General features: G+C 46.5%; 1 protein-coding gene across 1 annotated transcript in view; it reads left to right on the forward strand.

Moving 5' to 3' along the window:
• PAPPA (pappalysin 1) overlaps positions 1 to 17,625 on the forward strand; it is a 223,080-nt gene that overhangs the window by 27,117 nt on the left and 178,338 nt on the right. The window contains exon 2 of the mRNA XM_064171661.1: positions 3,347 to 4,415. Coding sequence (XP_064027731.1) covers positions 3,347 to 4,415 — 1,069 coding nt within the window. The remainder of the gene's footprint in view (positions 1 to 3,346; positions 4,416 to 17,625) is intronic.

Genomic DNA, 17,625 nt, shown 5'->3' on the forward strand with positions numbered 1-17,625 from the left:
TTCAGCTGAGGTCAATCACTAGCATCATGCAGCACTTCAGAGAGAGAGAGGAAGATGTTCTGTAATGCTGGCCCGGAGTCTGAGTTTCCATTCCACAATAATTTATTAGTTCTTTGGGGGAATATTTCCAGCCCTGGTCAGGACAAAAAGCCAAAATCCTTGACCCTTGAAGACTGTATGGTGGACTTCCCCAGAGCGGGAGACCCCAGAAGCCTGTTCAAGGGCTTCCAGCTGTCCATCCAACAGCAGGGATCTTGGATGCCTTAAGAAACAGGTGGAGCAGCTATTGTGTGTGCGGTTGTCCTGTTATCTTGCAGGCCTTGCAGATTGGGTCACTGGGTGGCAAAGGTGGCAGGAGATGGTGTGGAGCGTGGCTAGCATGAGTTGACCTTCTGTACTCGCAATCAAAACAGCTGTGGGAGTCCCAGGGCTTCCCCCTGGCCTTGCATTGAAGCCCCACAGCTTCTCAGAGAGATGTGTTGGGACTAGCATCCCTTTTTCTGCTCTCACCATGTTGGCATTTCTTGGCAGGCAAAACAGCCTCTTGCAAAATGTCTGTCCAGCTCTGATGGTCTTACCATGATAAGTTGAGATTTTTGTAACTTATTTTGTAATGACATCTTTGGAAGAAGGATTCATCCTGCCAGATGCCTTCTCATTCACTGCAACATTATCCACCCACTGTCACCGGACAATACCCACATTTGAGCTGCATAGAAATGCAGATGTTTATATATCTGCAATGAGATGCTTTGTAAAAGTATTTATGCCATAAAGAAACCACTTTAAAAGCAGACTCCAGAAGGTCATTGATGGCTTTGGCTTTCGTAGCACAAATTTCTGAGGTAAATAGCCATCCCAGCAAACATACTTGTTTGGTTTTTTTTTTAGTGTAAATGTTTTTTTGTTTTGTTTTGTTTTTTTCCTGCTCTGCTTCTCCTCTTCTCCTTTCTCCTGATCAGAAGTAGCAGTATAAACTAGGAGCTGGTCTCCAAAAGGTTTTGAACTGAGTGCGCCCTACAGATGAATAAACACATTACCTTCTGAACCCTGGGATCTCTCTTCCAAAGGAAACAGGAAAAGGGGGAGCTCAGAGTCCCTAGCAAAATACCAGCCTGCAGGAGGAAAAAAATACCAAAAAAGAGAGAAAGAGAGAAAGAAGGAGAAAGAGAGGGAGGAAGGGAAAGAAAGACAGAAAGACAGAAAGAAAGAAAGAGAGAGAAAGAGAGAAAGAAAGAGAAAGAGAGGGAGGAAGGGAAAGAAAGACAGAAAGACAGAAAGAAAGAGAAAGAGAGAAAGAGAAAGAGAGGGAGGAAGGGAAAGAAAGAAAGAAAGAAAGAAAGAAAGAAAGAAAGAAAGAAAGAAAGAAAGAAAGAAAGAAAGAAAGAAAGAAAGAAAGAAAGAAAGAAAGAAAGAAAGAAAGAAAGAAAGAAAGAAAGAAAGAAAGAAAGAAAGAAAGACAGAAAGAAAGAAAGAAAGAAAGAAAGAAAGAAAAAAGAAATAAAGATAGAAAGAAAGAAATAAAGAGAGAGGGAGTAAGGAAAAGAAAAGAGAAGAAGGGAACAAAAGGGGGGGGGAAAGGCCTGTTTGATTTTTTTTTAACTTTCCCATGAGAAGGCTGTTTTTTACTAGCGGAGGAGGAGGAGGAGAGAGGAAGGGTGTGAAGAGAGTGGGGAAGGTAGGTGCTAGGAGAGGGGAGGGAAAATAGAGCGAATGCTCCTGTAACCTTTGCTCTGTCGATAGGAGACAAGACTGGGCTGTTAATGAGTGATTGTTAACAGATGGCTGTTGAGCAACTGAGTCAGAAGCAGAAGATGTTGTTTGGTTGTAGTGCTGGGAGGGTTAGGGTGCAGGGGTGAGGTAAGGGGATATTTAGTCTTTTCAAGAGGACTGCACTGCCAGAGATTTATGATTTCTCCTCTAGGCTTTTGGAAGTGGAGGCTTGGGGGAAGGATTGTTTTCTGCGTGCTGATAGTAGCGAGGCCGTTTGGTGCTGAAGGCTCTAACGATTGCTTTTTTCCGTTGAGGTGTGTCCCTGCAGCCCTTGGCCCTTCAGAACAGGGAGATGGAAATGCCTCTTTAGCTTGCCAAACCTCCTGTCTCAAACTGAGAAGCAGTGGGCTCTTCCCACAGCTTGGAGCTGTCTGAAGACTGCTTGAGAGAGCCATAGGTGTGGATCCACACTTTGTATGAGAGAAATCATTAGCGCCCTAATGATCAGTTCCCATAATTATATCCCTGCAGCGCACTAAATTGTTAGTAACTGTGTGAGGAGCCAGGAATCTTTCTGAATGTGTGTGTCCATCCATGCATGCTTCTTGCCCTTTTCAGCTGTGGTGCATACCTTGTTCAGTACATCCAGCATACCATTATATACTGGTTTTTACTGTGCATGAATTTGATGGTAGCCTGGACACATCCCATTCACTCCCTGGAGGATTTGTGTGCTTGTACTTACCGAGATTAGTGCAGCTGCTCAGTGCTTGTGCAGTACTTAGATGTTATGCTTATTTCTTCTCAGGGTCCAATGGTATGAGTGAGATCAGTAAGGATTAGTTCTCCAGACTTTAAAAAGCTGGTGAAGGGTCTAGAGCACAAGTCTTGTGAGAAGCAGCTGAGGGAGCTGGGGTTGTTCAGTCTGCAGGAAAGGAGGCTCAGGGAATGCCTTCTTGCTCTCTACAACTGCCTGAAAGGAGCTTGGAGGAGATAGATCTCTTCTCCCAAGGAACAAGTGGAACAAGGACAAGGGATAACATCCTCAAGCTGCCCGAAGGGAGGTTTAGGCTTGACATGAGGAATAATTTCTTCCCCAGACAGGTCATCAGCCCCTGCAACAGGCTGCCCAGGTCAGTGCTGAAGTCACTGAGGGTGTGAAAAGATGACTGGATGTGGTGCTGATGGACACTGTTTGGTAGTGAGCTGGCAGTGTTGACCTAATGGTTGAACTCAATGACCTTAAAGCTCTATTCCAACCAAAACAAGCCTATGATCACAGGGTAGTTCTTGTTTTCAACCAGCGATGTATGGCTTCTCTGAAGGTAAGAACTAAACGCACATGGCAATGTTTTGCTGGTAGGAATTTGCAGGAGTTTTGGTCTCTAGTCAGGAAAGGAGAATCCCATTTGTACACACCACTGGCAAGTCTTGACCTTTACTATCAAGTCTTAACATGACCTCCCACAGTCATCCACTGGATGATTTAGTGTCTTTACCCTAACTTTCTAACAGACGTAGGTGAGTGTGTGTATATACATAGCGAGCGCGAGAGAGATTTATACACTTTAAAGACTAATTTCTGTATTCTGTCATCCTTATTTATCCATATTTCTTTTTTGGGGGCACTTAGGACTGTATGACAAATGTTCTTACACCTCCCGTGACCGAGGATGGGTCCTGGGGATTAACACCGTCAGTGACCAGGGGAATAGAGACCCCCGCTATTTCTTCTCTCTGAAGACGGACCGTGCTCGCAAAGTAACCACCATTGCAGCACATCGCAGCTACCTCCCCAACCAGTGGGTGCACCTGGCTGCCACCTACGATGGGCACCTCATGAAACTCTATGTGAATGGTGCCCAGGTGGCCACAAGTGGAGAGCAAGTGGGCAGCGTCTTCAGTCTGCTGACCCTGAAGTGTAAGGTGCTCATGGTTGGAGGAAATGCCCTGAACCAGAACTATCGGGGTTATGTAGAGCACTTCAGCCTCTGGAGGACAGCCCGGTCTCAGGAGGAGATCTTGTTGGACATGGGCCAGGCAATTCACAGGCAGGACATGCCTCTACCTCAGCTAGTTCTTCAAGACAGTTTACTGAATGTGAAAAGCACCTGGTCTCCCATGAAGGATGGCAGCAGTCCTCAGAGCAAGTTCAGCTATCATCATGGCTATTTGCTGGATACCAGCCTGGAGCCTCCTGTCTGTGGCCAGACAGTCTGTGACAACACAGATGTCATCGCCAGCTACAACAAGCTCCCCAGCTTCCGCCGCAACAAAGTCGTTCGCTACCGTGTGGTAAACCTCTACGACGACAAGCACCAGAACCCCACCGTCAGCCGGCAGCAGATCGAGTTCCAGCACCAGCATCTAAACGAGGCTTTCAGCCGCTACAACATCACCTGGGAGCTGGAGGTGCTGGAGGTGAAGAACTCTTCCCTTCGCCACCGACTCATCCTGGCCAACTGTGACATCAGCAAGATCGGGGACGAGAACTGTGACCCTGAATGCAACCACACCTTGACCGGGTACGACGGCGGAGACTGCCGGCACGTGCGCCACACGCTCTTCAACAAGAAGAAGCAGAACGGGGTGTGTGACATGGATTGTAATTACGAGAGGTACAACTTCGACGGTGGGGAATGCTGTAACCCAGAGATCACAGAAGTCACCAAGACCTGCTTTGACCCATACTCTCCTCACAGGTAAGCAGTTTCTTAAGCCAGTTGATGATACTGATGAATGTGGCTCTGGCTATTGATCAGCACTGCTGGCTGTTGGACCCTTGTGTTGTTGCCATTGTGGGCTTTGGAGTTTGGAATTAATTTAGATTTTGGCTCATGTTGCAGTTCTCCAGATGCAATCTCACTAATGGTCTCAACAGCATCTCGCCGCTGAATTGGCATTCTCCATCTAGGCTAAAGAAAGTTAGTGCTAAAGACTGAAGCAACCGACTCCAGGAGACCTGTGAGCTGTTGGTTATGAGCAGCATATTGTGGCATTGCACAGTTTATTAACCACAGACTCTCAGGAGTGGGGATTGGATGTCACAGAAAGCTCAGATGTGTTTGGAGAGGGAAGAGCCCCGCAGGCATGGAACAGAACATGAGTCCTCTTAGGTAGGCTTTAATTCTGCAGGACTTCTTTGAAGGCAGATAGGCTATTCTATATTCTTGATGCTCTGAGTACAGCTCTCTGTAAGTGCTGTTGCGGAGGGGCAGCTGAGTCTGTGGGGTATAAGGAGGGAGATGGGTACCAGCTCTCTGGCAGTGATGTTGCCCACATTGAGTGGGGAAATGAAATCTTCTGCATCCTTTTTAAGATATAGTAGCTGGAGGTAACACCACTTCACTGCAAGTGGCAGGGCAACTGTGGGTGGATGTGAGTCTCTAGAATCCTGAGTTCCTCAGCTACAGGTTTCTTTGTGTCATAGTTTGAAGAGGGGCATCCAGTCGCAACCTGGGTTGCATCAAGATAAGTTTGGGCAGCAGATTGAGAGAGGTGATTCTGCCACTCTGCTTTGCTCTGCTGAGACTGCACTGGGGCCCTCAACACAGGAAGGACCTGAACCTGATGGACAGGGTCCAGAGGAGTACTACAAAGGTGATCAGAGGGCTGGAGTGCCTTTCCTACAAAGACAGGCTGAGAGAGTTGGGGTTGTGAATCTGTGATTGTTCAACCTGGAGAAAATCCAAGGAGACCTTACAATGATCTTCCAGTACCTGAAGGGTGCCTACAGGAGAGCTGGAGAAGGACTGTTTACAAGGGCCTGTAGCACTAGGAGAAGGTGCAATGGTTTGAAACTGGAGCAGGGTAGGTTTGGATGGAACATTAGGAAGAAGTTCTTTACTATGAGGATGATGAAGCCCTGGAACAGGTTGCTGAAGGAGGTGGTTGAGGCCCCGTCCCTGAAGGCATTCAAGCTCAGGCTTGAAGTAGCCCTGAGCAATAGGGCCAAAGTTGGGACTGCCCTTAATTATTGCAGGAGATTTCAACTAGATGACCTTTAAAGGTCCCTTCCAACCCAGTGCATTGTATGATACTGTGAATCAATCTGTCCTTGGGTAACTTGCACCAGTTGAGTATCATGTGCCTACAATTACTCCAACTTGCTTTTGGTCATCTTCAGATAAAAGTAATAAACTGTTCCCTGTGGATGAATTAGAAATATAAACACACTGGAGATGAAGGTTAAAGCTGGAATCCTGTTGTCTGTATCCCATGTTACAAGGGTTTTTTTAAGGGCAATTCATGGGGGAAAACCTCTAGATGGTCAGAACACCCTGTGCTGTCGACACTAAAGTTCAGGTTAAAAAGGGAAGTATGAGCTGTTCTGGAGTCCCTTCCATTACAGCAATTCAGGCTATATTTGTAACTTCCCTAGTAGAGAGGAGCTTTTAAATAACATTATCAGCTCTACTGGAGCTTTAAATACACATAATTAAGCTGCAGAGAAATGCTTCCTTTCCAGTTTGTTGTTTGGGGCTTTTTTTTGGTTTCTTTTTCTTTTTCTTTTTGCTTTTCTTTTTCTTTCTTTCTTTTTTTTTTTTTTAAACTCCAGTGAGGTTGTTTAAAAAAAAAAAAAAATCCTTACAGCTCAGCTTGACTCCAGTCAGTTCCCAGTGAACAAAGCTCAAACAAGGAAGGGCTTTAAATACTGATGATTGGAAATATCGAAGGGAGAAACAGCAATCTTCTAACGCCGTTCAACTGGAGAGGAACACAGCTAAGCAAATATCATCCATCCAAGGCATCATGCAAATTGGATTGGTTTAACACTGCAGCCCTGAGAACTGGAGGTGTTAGTTCTAGCAGCTCTGACAGGTTTTAGAAAGTGGCTGGAGTTTTCATTCGGTGGTACCCTTTTTGTCACTTGTTCTGCGACCAGCGTCGTTCCCACACAAAATGAAACAAGCAAAAAAAAGCCTCGTAGATGGTAGCTGACAGGATTGAAGGCTTCTCCTGAATGTTCTTCTAACAGACAGAGACGTTTCTATTTCAGATGAACTCTTTGTGCTGCACAGTTTGTATTTGCACAAGCTTGAGGAAGAAGTTTAGTTGCAAAAACCATAGATACCTTAGCACGGTGTAGTTGCTTTTCATACGCAGTGGTGTGTCCCTTTTGGGGACCTTGCAAACTTGCATTTCATGGCATTGAGCTCACAGATCTTCTAAACAGAACTACAGGATCATAGAATTCATAGAATCAATCATAGAATCAAGCAGGTTAGAAGAGACCTCCAAGATCATCCAGTCCAACCTAGCACCCAGCCCTGCCCAGTCAACCAGACCATGGCACTAAGTGCCTCATCCAGGCTTTTCTTGAACACTTCCAGGGATGGTGACTCCACCACCTCCCTGGGCAGCCCATTCCAATACCAATCACTCTCTCTGCCAACAACTTCCTCCTAACATCCAGCCTAGACCTTCCCTGCCACAACTTGAGGCTGTGTCCCCTTCTTCTGTTGCTCATTGTCTGGAAGAAGAGCCCAACCCCACCTGGCTGCAGCCTCCCTTCAGGTAGTTGTAGACAGCAATGAGCTCTGCCCTGAGCCTCTTCTTCTGCAGGCTGCACACCCCCAGCTCCCTCAGCCTCTCCTCATAGGGTTTGTACTCCAGGCCCTTCACCAGCCTTGCTGCCCTTCTCCAAACACCTTCCAGCACCTCAACATCTCTCTTGAACTGAGGAGCCCAGAACTGGATACAGCACTCAAGGTGTGTCCTGTCCAGTGTTGGGTACAGGGGCAGAATAACCTCTCTCGTCCTACTGGCCACACTGTTCCTGATACAGGCCAGGATGCCAGTGGCTCCCTTGGCCACCTGGGCACACTTCTGCCTCATTTTCAGCCTACTATCCACCAGTGTCCTCAGGTCCCTTTCTGTCTGGCTGCTCTCAGCCACTCTGTCCCTAGCCTGTAGTGCTACTTGGGGTTGTTGTAGCCAAAGTGCAGAACCCTGCACTTGGCCTTGTTCAATCTCATCCCATTGGCCTCTGCCCATCCATCCAGCCTGTCTAGGTCCCTCTGCAGGGCTCTCCTACCCTCCAACAGATCTACAGCTGCTCCTAGCTTGGTGTCATCTGCAAACTTACTGATGCTGGACTCAATCCCCTTGTCCAGATCATCAGTAAAGATGTTGAACAGGACTGAGCCCAGCACTGATCCTTGGGGCACACCACTGGTGACAGCTGCCAGCTGGATGTGGCACCATTCACCACCACTCTCTGGGCTTGGCCATCCAGCCAGTTCTTGACCCAGCACAGAGTGAATCTGTCCAAGCCTGTCTAAGGGTTGGAAGGAACTTCCAGAGCTCATCAAGGGCAGCCCCCCTGCAAAGCAGGACCATTTAAGGCAGGTCACACAGGAATGCATCCAGGTGGGTTTTGCAGAACTCTAGAGAAGGAGACTCCACAACTTCTCTGGGCAGCTTGCTCCAGGCCTCTGACACCCTCACAGTAAAAAAAAATATTTTTCTTATATTGAGATGGAATTTCCTGTGATTGAGTTTACATCCATTGCCCCTCACCCTGTCAGTGGTTATCACTGAAAAGAGCCTGGTTCCATCCTCCTGAGAACCACCCTTCAGATATTGGTAGTCCTTGATACAGTCTCCTCCCAGCCGCCTCTTCTCCAGACTGAACAGTCCCAGGTCTCTCTGTCTTTCCTTCTAAGAGAAATGCTCCAGTGCATGTTGATTTTGACATGAGAAGCATCTCCTCTTCCTGACTTATTGAATTCAGTGAAAAAGGTTTGAAGGTCTTCTTCCGCAGTGTAGAGCCTGAGAAAAATCCATCTGTCCTGCAAAGATTATTTTTGCAACAGACTTCATTTATTGTCTTTGCATGGAGATTTTAATGCAGCATTGTTCATGCAATGAAACCAAGAAGGGCAACAGAAGAGATTCCTTCTCTCTGGAGCCTCTGTTTGGTGACTGTTGTGCTTAGGTTGCACTCCTAACAAACACCATGATGGGTGTTTGCACTCAGTGTGGCAAAACAGAGCAATTAGCTCTGTGGACTTATCAGTGAGGTTTGTAAGGCTGGCAGTGCTTTGAATATTTGAGTTCAGAAACACAGGTTTAGAGCAGATGCTTTGGCAGCAAAGCTTTGATTGACTAAAAGGGTGAAGATTCAAACCCTACATCTGGCTTTGGTATTGCCCTCAACATCATCCTCTGAGAGACATTGCCATGCCAATTAGTGACTCAGTCAGAATCTGCAATTCAGTTGGCACCCTCTGGGCCCATTTTGCATCACCAGCCCCTCTTGTCATCACTTTCATTGGCAGAGTCCTTGGTCCCTTCTAGTGCAAGCCTTGCACCACATCAATGAAGACGTCTTCATTGCCACTGATTGCTCACATTTAATTCCAGGTATTTCCTCTGCCACTGTTAAGCCTAACAATAGCAGAAGAAAGGAAAAGAGCCTTCAATCTGGTGAGGAAAGGGGAGATAATGGTGAACTGGTCCCAACAAAAGTTTCATGGGGTTTATGCTGTGAAGATTCTTCACAGGCTTTCCTGGTATTGGGTTTTGTTCAGGATGCTGCTGGGTTTTGTTTCGACTACATCTACATCCATCTGCTTCTACATCTACAGCAGTTGTAGCCAGCTGTTTGCCATGCAGAGTTTATTCCTGAAATACCTCTGTCCTTTGGAGCTAACCAAAGCGTGTTCATGCTTGATTAATGCTGTTATAAACACAAACCCTATCCAGTGCCCCAAAAGAAGAGGTATCCTTTTCCAGTCACTTTTCCTCCTCCTGACTATCTCAGTCCCGGTGCATCAAGCCTCCATCCTGGGAGAAAGTAATTTTGAGACTTGACTAAATGCAACCACAGCTGTGATATCACTGAAATAATTTCAAGACAGCTTCACTCTGCATTATAAGTATGTTGAGATCCTTTTTGGCACCTTGGACAAATTGTTCTGGTACTTTCTTGCTGTCCTTCAGGCACTGTTGTGGTGCAGCTAAGGTGATTTTAATGCTGATCAGAGCAGCAGAGCTGGGTTGTTGGTTTTTTGATTTGTTTGGGTTTTTTTGGTAGTTGTTTCCAACCTCTCTTTCTGGCACCTCTCCAAAACTTATTTCCCCTCTAAGAGATGAAATTCTATGTCATAGTCAGGTAGCAGGGACGTCAGTGCATAGAGTACAGTGATATACCCATAAAGAGGCTCGCCAGAGGAGCAACATTGTTGGATGGGGACTTGGCTCAGCAGAAAAGCTGGAAACATTGTGGTACCAACTAGATCATCTTCTCTCTCTTTTAATAGCCTACAGGGAAGGAACAGGGGCCTGGTTATCATTAGCCACACAGCAGGCTTTATCCAAGAATATCTGCCTCTCTTCTTTTTATTAATTTCATGAGAGTGGGACAAAATGTATTCAGTCCCAGTACAAGACTTGCAAACAGTGTTCAGCTTTTCTTTATTTCTGCAGTTCTGGGAAATTAGAGCATGTTAAGATCATAGAGTCTGGCCAATACAAAGGGAAGGAGCAAGGATAAACACAAGGACACATTCCTCGTGTTATTTGGGATTTTACTGGTTACAAAATAGGGAAGACTTTGAGCTCATGGCACCTACCATGGTTCCTTCTCAAAAAACTTGAAACAAGCAGTGAGGAAGCATAGGAAATCATGCTCTGGAGGTGCCATTTGATGTGGCAAGTTCTTACAGCATTCTATGGTTAACTGAGCCATCCCTTTTATGTAATACTGGGCTTGCTCACCAGCCTTTACCACAGGATCGTGTGGACAGATAAGAAAACATTCCCCTTGGTGCCTTCTTAGGAAAACGCTGATGCCATTCCTGAAGCAGTAACAGCTACTGGAGTCTCTTCAAACTCCTTGGATTCATGTTGTCTGCTGAGTACTTGCTGGAAATCCCCGCAGAATAGGTGACCATGGGGACAGACTTCTTCAGCGTCCACATGCGTGCCCTGGAGTCTCTTACAACCCTTCTGCACAGCCTAAACAAGGGACAGCTGTAATTGCTCCAGAGTCTATTCACAGCAGCTGCCTGCAGACTGAAGGTGACAGCAAATCAAAGGCCTGGAGTACAACTCTTTGCTGATCCTACCCTCTTCCATATAGTATAATCATAAAATCAGTCAGGGTTGGAAGGGACCACAAGGATCATCTAGTTCCAACCTCCCTGCCATGGGCAGGGACACCCAACCCTAGATCAGGCTGGCCACAACCTCATCCATCCTGGCCTTAAACACCTCCAGGGATGGGGCCTCAACTACCTCCCTGGGCAACTCGTTCTAGGCTCTCACCACTCTCATGGTGAGTGTCCTTTTCCAACACTTGTGTTGAGCAGTTCAGCAAAGCTTAGTATTGTGTCACATTGTGGAATGGTTTGAATCAGAGGGGACCTTCAAAGCTCCTCTAGTCCAACCCGCCTGCAGTCATTAGAGACATCCTCCACTAGATGAGTTTGCTCAAACTCCCATCAAGCTGGACCTTGAATATCTCTAAGGATGAGGCCTCAACTGCCTCCTTGGGCAGCCTGTTCCAGTGATCCACCAACCCTATGTTAAAGAACTTCCTCCTAATGTCCAACCTGAATCTACTCTTCTGTAACTTCAAACCATTGCTCCTCATCCTATCTCTGCAGGCCTTTAAAAACAGTCCCTTTGCAGCCTTCTTTGTAGCCTCCTTTCAGACACTGGGTGGTTGATATTATGTCTCCCCAGAGTCTTCTCTTCTCCAGACTGAACAACCCCAGCTTCCTCAGCCTGTCCTTCTTGGAGAGGTGTTCCAGACCCTCTTCACCAGGTCCTTTTTATGTTGAGGGCACCAGAGCTGGGCACAGTACTCCAGGTGAGGTCTTACCAGAGCACCTTACCACATCACCTCACTGAAGATGAAGGGCACTGGCACACTCCAGTCAGGGGTAAATTAGCCTTTGAGTAAATGTTTGAACTATCTGTAGAACTTTCTGTTGTGGTTTTGAGCAGCAGCAGGTATGGTAGAGCCTTGGACAAGGAGCACACCATGCTGTGCCTTATGGATCACAGCAGCAGCGCTAGGAGGAGACAGATGACTAATCCACAGCCCGGGGCAGCCTTGTGCAAGTAACCCAGCAGTGGCTGCCCTTCAGGGCTCCTCCGTGGAGTCTCTCATCAGATCAGCCTCTTACCTCTTTTTTCTTCTCTTCCACTGGAAACCTTTTCATGAGGCTTCTTTGAAAATTATGGAGCACTTACTCCAGGGGAGGGAGACATACTTAATACCCACTTCTAGGGGCTAGGAAAGTTGTAAGAAGTAGTTCTTGATTCCCGGTAAAAGACTAATTTCCATCTAATCCTGGACACTAAAAAGAACAGAAGAAATGCATCAAAGCTCTTCAATTCAGGAAGCTTGAGAACTTAATCCCTGCCTGGAAGAGAGCATTGTGCAGCTCTTGAGATCAAGGATTTCTGTATTCACACAGGTATCAGGCAGACATACAGCAAATACCGGAGTTTTTGTCTAGGGATTCAGTGCTAAATGTCCAATTCCTTAATTACCAGCCCCAGGGCTGAGTAGGAGGTGGGGAGGTACCACTCTCAAAGGCGAAGCTGCTCTATCTTGGTAGTTGTCACCCAAAAGCCGATCCCAACAGGAAATCCTCTGTTCGTTCTGTTTATTCTGTCCTCTACTCCAGATGTCAGGGATGTTAATCAGCTGGGAGGAGTTGCATCTGTTCCCATGCTAGCCACTGACATTTATAAGTCTAGTATTGAATTCTGATACAGACAGGACTCGAGTACTAAGGAAACTCTTCCTTCATATACGACTGCACACCCTAGGAACAGTAGGAGCTTGCTGGATTTAGCTTGACCCGCAGTCATCTTTTCCAATAGCTTTTTTTTCTCAGGAAACATTTTTTCCCCAAGACTCATAGGACTCATGGTTTCTTTCATGGATATTATCCATTATGTAAAAAGATCACTGTCTGGTCAAACTGCAGGATGCTTGGAATGAAGACAGCCTGTAAAATCTATGGAGTAAACTGTCAGAGAGCATTAAAAACCCTTCTGAGAGACAATAGATTAAAGTGTTATTGTAGTCTCCGGTGCTAACGCAGACCCCTCTGGCTCTGGAGCCCCACATGTCAGATTGGCAGGCAGAGAGACTGCAGATTTGGGACTCAGTTTGCCTCTCTCTGCTTTGCAGCTCTGTGTCTTTCAGTGCTCTTGCCAGGCACTCTTTAAGCAAACAAGGTAAAGCTCATCCCCTGCCATCCCCTGAAAAGCAGCAGTGGGTATGAGCTGTTCTATTATCTTTGCTGATCATTCAAGCCATACTGTCTCTCACACACACACAGTTTGATCATGTCCAGCATGTCTCCTTCAGGAGCTGCAGGGCTGTGCATTCATCCCCTTGCTTTTCTCCCATACCCATTTGTGTACGACCTCTCTCCAGGTGTGGCTGTGAGGTGCCCTTTGAGCCTTTAATTAGCAGTGGCTGAAACTAAATCCAGGAGGTTGCACCTTTCATGCAGAGAAAGATGCAAAGCACAGGCAGTTTCTGTGGCAAGCTTAACCAGGTGCAATACTTAGGTTTGCAGTTCCCCCATTCTATCTTGCAGACTTCTTCTCTGTTAGGGACTTCATTCTAGTTCTTGCAAGCAGTAGCTGTTCCTTGGGGAACTACAGAGCAGCCACCTCCACTGTGCTCCACTTACAGCATCCATGAGCATGATGCATTTGGCTGTGACTCTCAGGTGGATTGCTGGAATTGGGTTGGGTTGAGGTTTTGTTTTCTTCCCTATCAATTCTTTTGGTGTTGCTGTCAGTGGAAATGTGCAGAAACCTTTCAGAAGAGATGATGGTGACTTGTGCTGTGTCACACACACAGTAGTAGGGGCCGGGAGGGACCCCTAAAGGTCATAGAGTCCCAACACCACTGCCAAGGCAGGGTCACCTAGGGAAGGTCACATAGGAACATGTCCAGGCAGGTTTTGGAAGTCTCCAGAGACTCCACCACCTCTGGGCAGCCTGTTTCAGGGTTCCATCACCCTTAAATTAAAGATGTTCCTCCTCATGTCTAGATTTGTCCTGGGGGAGTTTGCTCTGTGCCACCACACTTCAAACCCACAGCTTCACTGGTGCCTTCACATGGTGTGGTCACAGGGTTCAGGAGAAGGGGTGAGAAGGAGAAGGTGAATTTTCTTTATATAGTCTGAGGTGAAAATGTCACTGTGAGCAGAGGCCCAGCAGCTCTGCCTTTGCCCAATATCTGTGAACTTACTGCTGGGGGACGAAGCCACCCCAAAAGTGTGATTACTCAGAAGTTTCTGTAAGTAATTTGTATTTGGGAGTTATCATAGAATCATAGAGTCATCCAGGTTGGAAGAGACCTCCAAGCTCATCCAGTCTAACCTAGCATACAGCCCTGCCCAATCAACCAGACCATGGCACTAAGTGCCCCAGCCAGGCTTTTCTTCAACACTTCCAGGGATGGCGACTCCACCACCTCCCTGGGCAGCCCATTCCAATGCCAATCACTCTCTCTGACAACAACTTCCTCCTAACATCCAGCCTAGACCTCCCCTGGCACAACTTGAGACTGTGTCCCCTTGTTCTACTGCTGGGTGCCTGGCAGCAGAGCCCAACCCCACCTGGCTACAGCCTCCCTTCAGGTACTTGTAGACAGCAATGAGGTCTGCCCTGAGCCTCCTCTTCTGCAGACTGCACACCCCCAGCTCCCTCAGCCTCTCCTCACAGGGCTCTGCTCCAGGCCTCTCACCAGCTTCATCGCCCTTCTCTGGACACGTGCAAAGACCTTTATGCCACCAGGGACTTGTCTTCAGCCTCAACAGGTGTTATGAAAAGGCTGGGAAAAGAGATGCAAGTTCTGATCAGCATGCACAGGTAAATGTGCTGTGCCAGGTTTTGGTGCAGCGATGGTTTCAATGCAGCTGGCAGGCTTCAGCAGCAGAGAGGATGCCTTTACTGAAGCCAGTTACTAGTGTTAAGGAAACAAATAATAATGCTAAGAAGGGTTTAATAGCTTGAAAAGTTGTCTTTTTGGTTTTCCTCAAGTTAATCTGTTGCTCTGTTAAAGGATGAAAACAACCAAACAAAACCCCACACCATAAAAAAAATCAGAGTTCTCCCAAGAAATCATTGCTTATGATTTTTGGGTAGTCTTTCCTGTTTTCATTTGTTGGCCTGTTGGGGGATTTCAGAGGGATGAGGAGTGTGTGTCAGGGGATTTGGCTATGTATGTATGTTTAAATTTGATAGCTGGAACAAAGTGAGGAGGGGATTAACTAAATGGAAACGTGATGGAAGAGAGGAAGGTCTTGGAAAAGATTGAAGGGAAAGGATAGAGAGGTAGATCTGTAGGCAACAGATGAAGTACAGTCTGTGTCTACTGGCCCTTGTTTGAACTTCTTTGGCACTGGTTCCTGCTAGTTTAAGTCCCTGTCTGCCTCCTCCCTATTCTGTCTTCCTTCTTTCCACAAGTCAAGTCACCATTTCAGTACAAGTTCTCTCCTTCATCCAGTTTTGGGCTAGAGGAAAGCCAAGATATGGGTATCTCAGTTTCTTTTCTCCTAGCTGCAGTGGGAGGAATTAATTGTCCCTTAAACACCCCAGGATCAGAACCGTGTGGAGCTGTCCCATCACTTTTGCAGCTGTCCACCACCAAGATAAGCCTGTGCCGAGTGACTGGCGAGGGCACGACCAGTTTTAATGTAGTTGTGATGTCTTCTCCATTAGCTGTGTGTCAAGACATCCATTCAAATCATCATATAATCCCCAGAACTTTCTCTGTGTGCATGTTTGAGAAGGATGGGTGAGTATGGCTGATCAGAGGGGCTACAGAGAGTTGCTGGTAATAATATCCTCAGAGCTCTCAGGAAATGCAATGGAGCAGAACCTCCCAACAAATCTTTTAGGATTACTGAGGTATGCTGGACTCACTTCAATATTTAACATGTTCATTAAAGCTGTGTGGTAAAAAGCCATAGTCATTCTTCATCCATTAGAGCCAGATTGATTGAGAAGTAAGATGGGTATATCCCCACCCCACAACATGGAGAGTGTTTAGACCAGGAGCACAAACCACTGCTGTCAAAAGCAATTCTGTGTTGCCTTGATTGCAGCCCTTGGCAGATGCAGAGTTACAGGACCCACATACTGTGGAGGGAGATTAGGAGCACGTGCTCTGCTGGGGTCAATGAAATCCTGTCCTTCACTTTTCTTCTGAGCAGATTTGCAGGTTTGAAGTTTCTGAGGGTAACTCAACTGAAACTACCTGCTTTGCACATCGTTTCAGCACTCCAAATTAACATAAATCAGCAGGAAAGTGTTTTCAGGTTCATTACTAATGGATGAGCGTCTGCGCCATCGCAGTGCTTCTTCTCTGCTTCCAAAAGCATCAGGGTGAGCTGCACAGAGGAAACTTCTTGGAGTACTTAAATGTTTGGAGTATGAAACTCTAATAAACCTCCCAAAAGCCAGGAAATTTGGAGTGAAGGCTGAAACTCCATACCTAGTGCACCCTACTGGTCTTTGTATTTCAGAACACGTTATATTTGTTCGCTGAAATATCTCCAGGATGGAGCTCTTTAGGGTGGAGTTTCACCTTTAACTCTAAATTTCCTGGCATGTGTGAATTTGAAGTACACTCTTAACTTTTCCCCAGTGCTGTTTTTCAGTTTTAATTTCCTTTTTCTTTTAAAGGAAGGACCCTTCTAGAGGGACCCCTGCTAAAAAGAGACCTCACTGAAACCAGAACTAGAAGTTTTGGCCTAATTTGATCTTTCTGAATTTCTTCAGGAGCACTCAGTTCAGCAAACTTCTCCTGCCTTTGTTTTAAAGACTCTTGTGGCCAATCCCCCCTTGTGAAAAAGGTGGATAAAACCTACACCCTGCAGACCAGCTAATTCAGAAGGTACCCACATGTCAGAGTAGTACAGAGCAAACCTTGGAAGCATAGAAAGATCTTGATTAATTCTAGTTAAAGATCCCATCATGGCTATTCATACTTGTGAGCTGCACATTGTGGAATGGATTATTTCCATTAAGCCAATAATAATTGCAGGGGCAGCCCACGTTTGCTGTTGACACTTGTTAGGTGACATCAGTGATGGTAAAAGGGTGGAAAGGAGCCGTGGTTTGGGCTGAGAGCAGGAGCAATTACCTGCAGTGCTTTCAAAAATAATTTTGGCCCTAAGCATTGAAAAGATGTGTCATCAGTGATTGGTGTGAGGGCAGCTTCAGCAGGGTTGAATTGCAAGGCTTTGGAGAATAACATTCTTCCTGCTGCCTCGAAATGCATCTTTTCAGCTCTAGTGCCAGTAGATAATAAGGAGTAAATTCGCTTCCCGTGCGAGAACCTTGTCGTGGCCAGAAACCAAGGACTTCAGTGAGAAGCTGTGGTAGTTTGATACCCCAGCACGAGACACAGTTGGTTTTTCACATCATTCCCATCAGCTTTTCCAAGGGAATTTATTTTAGTGGAATGTCCCCGGGGAAGCTGGAGAATTGCTGAAGTGATGTGGCACAGGCTAAGTGCTGCAGCCTCAGACCAGGTGTGCTCTGAGTGCTGACATCCCAAGCCTGGTTTACAGAGGACTCCATACTCCCATTACATTTCCCTGCTGATCTTCATGGTGCCTGTGGCATTGGACACTTGGCGTGGAAGTACCTGAAACTTAGCAACCTGCGAGGGTGTTCAAGAACTTTAGATCATGACAATGAAAATTGAGAGTGAGATATGGGGAGGAGGCCTGCTGCCTGGAGCCAGGTACTTGTCTCTGACCAGCCCCTCCTTGATGGGACTGCTACCCCACAGCACTGAGAGGACGAGGAACTCCCTGTGTCCTCTGCTAAGCTGAATATTCCTCATTCTGACACATCAAGCACTTTGTCACTTTACCAGGAGACAATATTCCTCTCCTTTCACCCTTTCCACTA

The sequence above is a fragment of the Pogoniulus pusillus genome, chromosome 35, assembly GCF_015220805.1.
Source record: "Pogoniulus pusillus isolate bPogPus1 chromosome 35, bPogPus1.pri, whole genome shotgun sequence".
In the NCBI taxonomy this organism is placed as follows: Eukaryota; Metazoa; Chordata; class Aves; order Piciformes; family Lybiidae; genus Pogoniulus; species Pogoniulus pusillus.